The sequence below is a fragment of the Platalea leucorodia genome, assembly GCF_965183815.1.
Source record: "Platalea leucorodia genome assembly, chromosome: 4".
NCBI classification, from domain to species: Eukaryota; Metazoa; Chordata; class Aves; order Pelecaniformes; family Threskiornithidae; genus Platalea; species Platalea leucorodia.
In genome coordinates this window covers 71,159,261-71,168,311 of record NC_138826.1, presented here as the reverse complement: position 1 = coordinate 71,168,311, position 9,051 = coordinate 71,159,261, and the positions used below count along the sequence as shown (strand labels likewise).

The 9,051-nt window shown below is 52.8% G+C and overlaps 1 protein-coding gene across 1 annotated transcript; it reads right to left on the bottom strand.

Moving 5' to 3' along the window:
* Positions 1-4,846: 4,846 nt before the first annotated feature.
* On the bottom strand, positions 4,847-8,295 carry ATF4 (activating transcription factor 4). Its single transcript, XM_082309096.1, has 3 exons — positions 7,812-8,295; positions 6,343-6,657; positions 4,847-5,778 (listed from the first exon to the last, which is right to left on the bottom strand). Exons 2-3 carry the CDS (start codon positions 6,557-6,559, stop codon positions 4,928-4,930), a joined length of 1,068 nt encoding a protein of 355 aa, XP_082165222.1. The 5' UTR covers positions 6,560-6,657; positions 7,812-8,295; the 3' UTR covers positions 4,847-4,927.
* Positions 8,296-9,051: the final 756 nt, after the last annotated feature.

The following is a 9,051-nucleotide window of genomic DNA, read 5'->3' as shown; positions in this document are numbered from 1 at the left end:
CCGAAAATAATGCAAAGACAGCATACCTGGGATACCTCAGCAGCCAAAATAGTATTGCCTAGGTTGGAGGACTGAATTCCTCTGTTAATTCACAAGGCCCAACTAAACAGCCTGAAGCATTTCAATAGGAAAGTCAGCAAAGATGAGCTTTTTTGGCCCAGCCAGGGATGCTTATGGTAAGACCCCAAGACTGTCTTTGCACTGGAAATGAAGTGTAACAGGAGTATATGTGCTGGGCTGTACAGCAAGGCTGTGAATGCATCAGGAGGACAGAGGAAGGTAGATTGTCTCCAGAAGCTACTTGAACTGTATTAAGGAAAAATTAGTATACACAAGATGGAAATTATGTGTATAGGAAGGACAATATAGATCCTGTTGTTTCTGAAGGCCTAAGCTTATGGAAAGATAAAGAAAACTGGTGTTATTCTGACCAAAAATGTATAGATTTCCCACCCCAAAAAAAGGCTTTCTGAATTAGAAACAGGTTTAGTAAGTAAGTGGAGAAGAACGGTGGCTACACAGCAGTGAGGGTTGAGAAAGCAAGGGACATCTCAAAACAGGGAAAGCATATGGATATGCCAAGGACAGAAGCTGAACCATGCCTAAAAAAAAGGTGAGGCAATACTTAACGAGGCTGCGGGAAACGCGGGCGAGACAAGGAGTGTATTTTTTTCAGGAGGCACGTGACTCCTCTCTGGAGATGACATGGCTTTGGGGCCGGGGGAGAGGGGGCTGTGACCAGACTACCACTGTGTGAAATTGTTTCGATCAGAATAACCCACATTTTCTTTCCATCAGTCCAGCTCAGCAGCGCTGAGGGAGCATTCATCTCCCAAAGGACAGCCTGTCCTTGCAGCTATTTCTGGGCTTTCTGCCAGGGCAAAAGCTATTTGGAAGATTTTATCGTTATTCTTTCTTCATTCTCCAAAGCTGCATCTGGGGATTTATTTTTGTAAGTAAGTGTGCTGCAAAGGTGCATCTGGTTCTCCATACAGGCATGTGAAAAAGCTGTCAGCGGTGGTGGTTTCCTCTTTTCATTTGCAAAAAGAAGTACAAGCACCTGGGTCTCTCTAAAGGCAGTGCGAAGAGGAAGGTAGTTATAAATATCGTGATAACAGCAGAAACAAACTCGTGAGAAGAGGCCATATGTTGTCACAGCAGCTTTGTGAGCAATGAACCGCCAGGGGCTGCTTGGTTGTGTATGGGAATGTTGGACTCTGGTTTACCACGTAGTACAAAATCAGGTAAGGGATCAGCAGCCTGAGGGTCATGCACGCTATGTGTGTGAAGTCCACTTCACTGCCCTTAATTCAGAGGAAAAATGAACCGAGACAGAAATCCCATCAGCCATGCCAATTTCAGATTCAAATAGCTTTTATGTAACGTAGATGGGGGGAATTCTGCTGTTTCCAAGTATGCAGAAGAACTGGCCGCCTCTGGGGGTAGGTAAAGCCTGCATTTCATGCACTACAATCTATTTCTGGACATGGTATCATGCTGTACGCAAGCCGCAAGGATTTGATTGAAGCACATTTGTTCTGAGAGGCTGTGAGAAAAAGATGACAGCTCCCACAGTTTGCAAAATGTAAAATCAGTCACCAGGCAGGAGGCAATCAGACTGTTTCTCCCATGGTCTGGGGTTTGTAATGTGACGGTGTCCTCGGTGTTGCTGTGGCAGGCTGGACAAGCTGCTGGGCTGCAGAGCCAAGTGGCGTGATGCCGGCTGTGCCTAACACAAACCTGGAGGAAAAGGCTAAATGAAAAACACAGAGGAAGAGTCATCCCTAATCTCTAGCCAGTGTAAAATCTTAACTAAGTTACTAAGTATGGAAACACGGCGTCATTTCAGCAGGCGTTGCATAAGGTTGCCATATTGGCTGCCTCTGCAAAGCTGCAAGCTCGGAGCCTCAGCAAACAGTAACGACGCCAACCGCTCTTTAAGGGCAGGTTTCTGGTTCTCTTGCAAGGAGTCCTATAAAATGCACACATGGATACAGGGCAGAGAGCAAAGCAACACAGGTGCGTCATGCATTCCTTGTCTCCTGTTCCAGCTCTGATCTTCCTTCCCTGGAGTAAGTGTAATTTGGTAAATTGGAGCTACATACTCTCTGGAGAGCTGTGGAAACCAGAATCATGTATTTACTGGTCAGCACAGACACTGCCTCGTCTGCCTGCAGAGCATGGACTCAAAGAAAAATTGATTTTAGTCAGGGGTGGCTCACAGACAGTCCTGCCGTGGGGGAATAAATGTGCTGACAATCTTTCCAGGCTTTGGGTGAGCTGAGTAAGGGCTGCAAAATACGCCCGCTGCCCCTGCAGCCTGGGCTGCTGCCAGGTTTAAGCTGAAGTTGCAATGGCTCCAAAGGAAGCGGAGGTGGTTGCCTCCTGTTTGGAAAGGGGGATCAGTTTGGGGAGGAGAGAAGGGGTTTGCCCTGCACAGAGAAGCTGCTTGCTCATACATTCATTTATGAGTTACCATGTTTTCCGTGGCTCCACTGAGACCAAGCACATAAGGTGCAGATTTGCCCCACCAAGGGCTTTCCTACCTCTAATTATCCCCGTCCTCGGCTTTGCCGGTCCAGCTGATCTGAAAGAAACCTACTAGGTTGCTTTACCTCCCAAAACAGAACAGTCGCTCATCCCTGCATGCGGTCACCAGTAAGCTCTGGAGAGCAAAGCAGCACTTGGAGCAGGACCTTGATGTGTTTGCCCATTTGCAGCGCTTCACGTTTGCATAGTACATAGTAGTCAGAGCACTTGCTCGGGAGGTGAGAGATGGGCAGATGCTGCCATGAAGGTGAGGAGTCCAGGCTGAGACTATTCAAACAGCAGGGAACTCACAGTCTCATGAAACCCAAGGTGAGGGTCATAGTTACCCTCACCGCTTTCAATGTGGCATGAGCCCTAACTCCTGACAGCGAGTCTTTTCGCTGTAATTTAAATAGCACCCATGTCAGGCACCAGCTGTAAGGACAGACAGGTCAAGTCATCAGCAAGGTCCTGGCCCGCTCAGCCCTCGCTGCCAGCCAGCAGCTGCCTGCTGCCAGCAGTTACCTACTTCATCTGCCTGCTGGAGGAGCGTCCACACAGCAGGTCCCAGAGCGCACGGCTGGTACCCCGTGTCACGCATCAGCTAATGGCTCAGGCGATGAACAGGGCTAGAGGACTGCAGCCCTGGCTTGAGGACATAAGGAGCTTAAGTGGCAGAAACCTGGACCCCCAAGAGGCTGCAATTGGACAATTTTCTATTTTAAATAACATTAGGGACCTTTTCCCTCCCTGCTCCAGCACTGGCTGGAGCAAGCGCTGGCTAAAGCCTGTCCTGAAGCCACTGCACCGAGCGTGCACGCCAGCCAGGCTGGGACACGCAGGTGCCTGAGCTGGGCAGCTTTCTGGGTCGTGTCAGCGCAAGTGGGAAGGAATCTTAACTCCTTGGGAAAGGATGTGCACGTCCACATGCCAAAGCTGGCTCCAGCAGGCCAAGAAGGGATTAGGTGCTGCTAAATCTGGGTATCAGTGGCCAAAAGAAAAAAACCAACATACACAAAATGATTAAAAATGGCACATCCCAAATCCTGAAGCTTCTATTAGCAGAGTATGGCCACGCTGGATGTGGAACTTCACTGATGTTCAGAACCTCTCAGAACTAGAACCAACCACCAAAAAAAATGTCCTTCCACTAATAGAAGGGCACTAGTTAATATCTACAGGCAGAAACCACCCTGCTACCCTGACTCCTGACCGTCATCTTTGTGTCCAAGTTCTCCGCAGCGTGTGATAGACAGACACCATCACAGCAGCGCTGGGTTTTTCTTTCCCCGTTGCATCTTTTCCGTCGCCGTGCTCCAGCACCAGCTCGTTAACTCGCCCACCGCGGCCCCGCTGAGAAACGCGAGCCCCGGGAGCCAGGCTGCCGCTCGCCGTCAACAAGCGCTAGCCGCGTCCCCAGCGCGCGCGGGCGGCTCCGGCACCTCCGCCTCGCCGGCTGCGCGGCTGCCTCAGGACTGGAGCTGAACCAGCTCTATGGACCAGCTCATCTGCTCCCTCGGTGGAAGTTAAATTTACGTTTACACCTTAGAACTTGACTCTTCAGTGGCTGCTGGAAGCAGCCTCCCGGTTTTTCACGCTTCAGTACACGGACGTCTTCTCCCTTTCAGGGATCCAGGAGGAACCCACCCGCTTGGCCCAGCGGACCACCACAGCCAGAGCAGCCCCTGCCCCAACCCCACCAGCTCGGGCGAGCGCCCACACCTCCTGCTCACCCTCCGGACACATTTGGGGACCCGCAGAGAAACCATAAGTCCCAGTTCAACGCCGCCATTGCTTGCTCTGGACTTGTCTCCCAGCAAGCTGCTCGTTTCTTTGATTTATGTTCACAATTTTTTTTCGTGTTTTGTACCCTGGACATTTCACCTCCTTCAGAAACAACGTCCAGGTCTGCCACATCTGAAGGCACAACCCTGCCACCACGTAGTCTTCTACTGACCCTCTCCATCTTGTATCATCCGGGCTTACCTTCCCTAGACTTGCCAGGTTGCGTTCTTTAAACAGGATTATGCCTTTGCTGCTGAAAAACTCATGGCATCTCCGTATGACCCCCCTCGCTTCAGTGTGTGTGTGTATACATGCATTTATTACCAAATATATGTAAGCTGTAGCGGGTGACAAGCCACTCGAGTCACAGACTGAAGGCACTTCTCGTAGGCGTGCACTGCGCCCATCGCCCAGCAGCGTGTATTACATTGCGTTCTCCTCTAAACCCAGCAGCTTACGGTGTTTGTACCGACACCGAGGTGTGGTGCAAGTCACGCTTGTTTGACGGGTACCCAGTCACCAGACACCAGGATTTCACATTTACTATAAAATAATTTATTAGACAGCAATAGCAGCAAGCTTATATACATGCACATAAAAACTGCTGACTACCCTACTCGGGGACTCTAGCTCTTTTGCCCTTGGCCTTGCGGACCTCTTCAATCAGATCTTTTAAGTACTGAATTTCCTTACTAAGGGAATCTGCTTTCTCCTTCAGGGCCTGATTCTTCTGCTCCAACTCCCTGCACTCCCCAGACAGCGCCTCCTGTTCCGCCCTCTTCTTCTGCCGGTAACGCGTGGCAGCAGTCTTATTCTGCTCCATCTTTTTCAACTTCTTGTCTATTTTCTTTTCTCCTTTCATCTTTGCTGACACCACCCTCTCTGCAGGATGCTCGTATGGTTTGGACCGCACAGAGCCGCCGCTGGCATCTGTAGGGAACTGGCTGTCATGGGGGGATCCAACTGAATTGGTAGGACTGTGTTGGGGTGTTCCCAGGTAGGAGTCTGGGCTCATGCATATTCCACTATCATCGGAATGGTTCTCCTCCTCTTTCTCGGACTTGGTGATCACTACCACAAAGGTGGGGCCCTCCTGTTTTCTTTCTCCTTCCAGAACATCCACTTCACTACCTAGTTCTAAACTAAATGAATGGTCTGGAGTGGAAGTCAGAGACCCTGGGGAGAGGGGGAAAGACCAAAGGGAAGCCAACGGAGCCATTGGATCTGCTCCGACTGGCGATTCGGGGAGGTGGGTGATTAGGTCAGTTATCAGTGGAGGTTCTTTGTTGTGGAATTCCTGGATGGTAGGGTTAAATAGGAGATCACACGTGTCTTCCAACGTGGCCATCAGCTCGTCTGGTGAGACGGTGGCTTCCAGATGTTCCATACCTAACAGGGCATCAAAATCAAATTCCTTCAGATCCATCTTCTCCACCATCCACTCCATGCCAGAGAAGGCATCCTCTGCACAACAACAACAACAAAATTACTGTTTCAGTAAACCAGCAACCAATGCAACTCAAACCTCTGAAAACAATCTAGAAACTCATCTTTTAATGTCTTCCCGATCTCTTAGACAAGTATGAAAAAATTCAACCATCAGAAAAAAAATTCAACCATCAGAAAAAAAAGCCCATTTAGCTGCAGAACACTGCAGGGTACGACATAAGCCGTCAGCTGTTCTGACATTCCATCCTTCTTACTCCAACACCAGAAGAATTCAGGGCCATTTGAAACACACAGCCATGCTTGTTTCTTGTGACCTCTCCCAGGGAGAGGTACCATGACAGCTGGTATGTTATTAAAAGGACAACAGAAGTGCCATTTTACCATGTGCCAGTCCAGTAACCAGCAATTCTGTATTGTGTAAGCCAGGTAGTACACACACTTTCCAAGCAGAGGTTATGTATGTGAGGTTATCTTCACATTTATGAAAACGTAGTAATTTGGTTTTTTAATTGGAATGTTACTAAATACATTATGTGCCATTGTAATTGATGTACTTTGTACGAATAAATAATACCTTACCCTGGCTGCTATCTATGGTGTTGCCTAAACTGTCCACAGCAAGCCAATTGGAGGAGACTGCCTTAGCCTTGTCGCTGGAGAACCCATGCGAACCGAGGGGCTCGGCCACCTCCAGGTAGTCATCTAGGAGTCCCAGACTTTCCTCAGCCACCGAACACGGCTGGCTGAAGGGGGAGAATGACTCCCCCAACAGCATCTCGCTGTTCAAGAGGCTCATCTTCGTCGTTTTTTAGTGCTTTGATGTCGAAGGATGTAGACAAGTAGAGGGTCTTTTTGTCGACTACAGCAATGCTGCTGTGCGGTGCCTTGAAAAACCTGCAAATAGAACTTTAATTCATCAGTACCTGTTCGGCCAGCATAGTAGCTTTTTAAAAGCAATGCCACTTCAGGAAGCATGGTGCTACTCTATAGACTTGTGCGACTTCTCCATTTTGGGGACTGCTGTTTGCCTGCAACTTAGCATCTTTACACCTTTCCATGTCTGGCTAAAGGCTCGCCAGAGCCAGCCCCAGGCGCGACTCTGCCACAGCGGGCCACCCGCCTTCCTCATGCCCAAAGATGGGCACGGCTCCCGCCGGCCCCTCCCACCCGCCGCCGTGACTCACGCCCACGCCAGCAGCCGCAGCCATTTCGCGATCCTGCCGCGTCCCTCTCCCCACCCCGGCAGCCGCCGCCATTTTGTATCGTGCCACGTTTCCACCGGGGCGCCGGCACCGGCTGCCGCCCAGGCTTTACCGGGCTGAGCCGTGCCAAGCACCGAGGACGCAGCGCTAGAGACGAGGTGGAAAAAGGACACGGGACCTCTCCGAAATAAACCTGCTTATAAAACAGGGCGTTTTGCGCGAGAAACCGAATCGAGCCTCTCGCGCACCCCCTTTTACCGACGTTTCCGAAGGGTTATGAAACCCCTGCAGGTTATCGGGGCAGACTTCACGCCACAGCATTCAAGGACTACAGCACTGCTGCCAGCTGATCAACAGCCCCCGTTTACCCACTCGGGACGACACACCGAGTGGCGCTTCCACTCCCAGAAGCCCGCCGCCTCCCCAGCCCCATTTCCCCCCAGCTACAGCAGCATCCCCCCCCCCCCCCCCCCCAGGCGGGGCACAGAAACCCTCCCCAGGGACCTACTGATCTCTCTCCCACGAAAACCCCATGAAATGGAAAAATCCCCCCAATTTTTAGGAATCGACTTTTCTTGAACCATCCAAGAGGCGGGAATTTCTCGTTATTTCTTCCCAAATGGCATTTCCTGCCGTTTCTGACACCCGCCGCCCCCGGGGAGGTTGAACCCACACAAGGATGCCCCCTCCCCCACCATCTTGTCACCCAGATACTTTTTTCCCGGGAGATAACGTCCATTACCACACGGGTGATAAACTCGCCCCCGAAACCCACCTGAAGGGGAGAAGAGGGCGACTAGCAACACACGGGAGAGGGAATACCCCTCCCTCACAGACAATACTCACGCCATGGTTGCAGATGCCGGGGATGTGCTGAGGCCGCCGCCGCTGCTGCTGCGCCTGCTGCACTGGCCGATGCCGCCGCTGGCCCTGCCGCCCTTAAAGAGCCATGGCGGCCAGGGGTGGGGAGGCTGCTCCGGTCCGCGCCGCGCGGGAAAGTGCTGCGCTCACAAACACTCGCACTACACCAGCTCTCATCCACAGACACACAATGAGGTGGCACCGCCCGCGCGCCGCCCTTATATAGGGTGCGCCTGAAGCGAAACAGGATCCGGCCGCGAGGTGTCCTTCCGCCAAGCGTCACCTGCCTCTCACCAGCGCCCGCCGGCCCGTAGCCTAACCTTCTGGGCTTCTCTCCTGCCATTCTGCTCCGCGTTAATCGCAGGAGCCACCGACAAAAGCCACCAGTCCGTGACGGAGCGGAGGAGGGGGGACTATATGGTGTACGTCCGCCTCGGCCGTTTCCCCGCCAGGCGAGGCCGCGTCACGTGACCGGAGCAGCCGAGGACGCGGGGGGAGGACGGGGGACGGGACGGTTTAACCGCCGACAAAGACGGGGAGCTCGCATCAGAGGCGTCACGCAGATCGCCACGTGGGAAGGCGGTCGCTCATTGGCTGGAGGGGAGTTGTTCACGTGCACTGTGAGCTGCCATTGGCCAGGGCGCGAAGGCGGCCAGATGCGGGGGCGCGGGGGGGGGGGACGGATGAGAAGGAGCACCTGGGCAGGGAAATGGCGCCCGGGGGCGGGGGGTGGCTGCGCCTCTCATCGCAGCCCTGCGCCTTCGCTGACTTGTCCCTCTCGAGGCAACGTGTCTTCCTCCCTTTAATTTCCAACGGCCTCTTTTGTTCTCGACACACAGTCCTGCTGAGGTCAGGCGCGGAGCTAGTGGCTGCTGCTGGGGCCGAGGTGCTGGCATGGCTTCCCTGAAGCGCAGAGGCAGCGGGCCGCCATTGCCTCCTGCTCCCTCAGATAACGTGTCGGCCCAAGGCAGCGTCACCTCTCCTCCCCGCCTGGCCCACACGTGCAGCGCTTAGATTATGGCTGCTTTGGGGCACGGGCTCTTGCGTTGGCGTGCATGAGGGCGCCTGCATCTCTGACCTGAGCCTGCCGGCCTTGCAGCAGCCGTGGCGCAGTATCGACCTGGAGTGGTTCGTGCGGAGCTTCACTGGAGAGCCGCGCTGCTGAGCAGCCGAGAGCATGAGTCTAATTAGTGCCTTTAACCTACACAAGAGCTGAAAATGAAGT

Coding starts and splice junctions, on each gene's coding strand:
- ATF4 (XM_082309096.1), bottom strand. CDS start 6,559: ATGAGCCTCTTGAACAGCGAGATGCTGTTGGGGGAGTCATTCTCCCCC. Junction 5,779..6,342: donor CACCATAGATAGCAGCCAGG/GTAAGGTATTAT, acceptor GTTGTTGTGCAG/AGGATGCCTTCTCTGGCATG.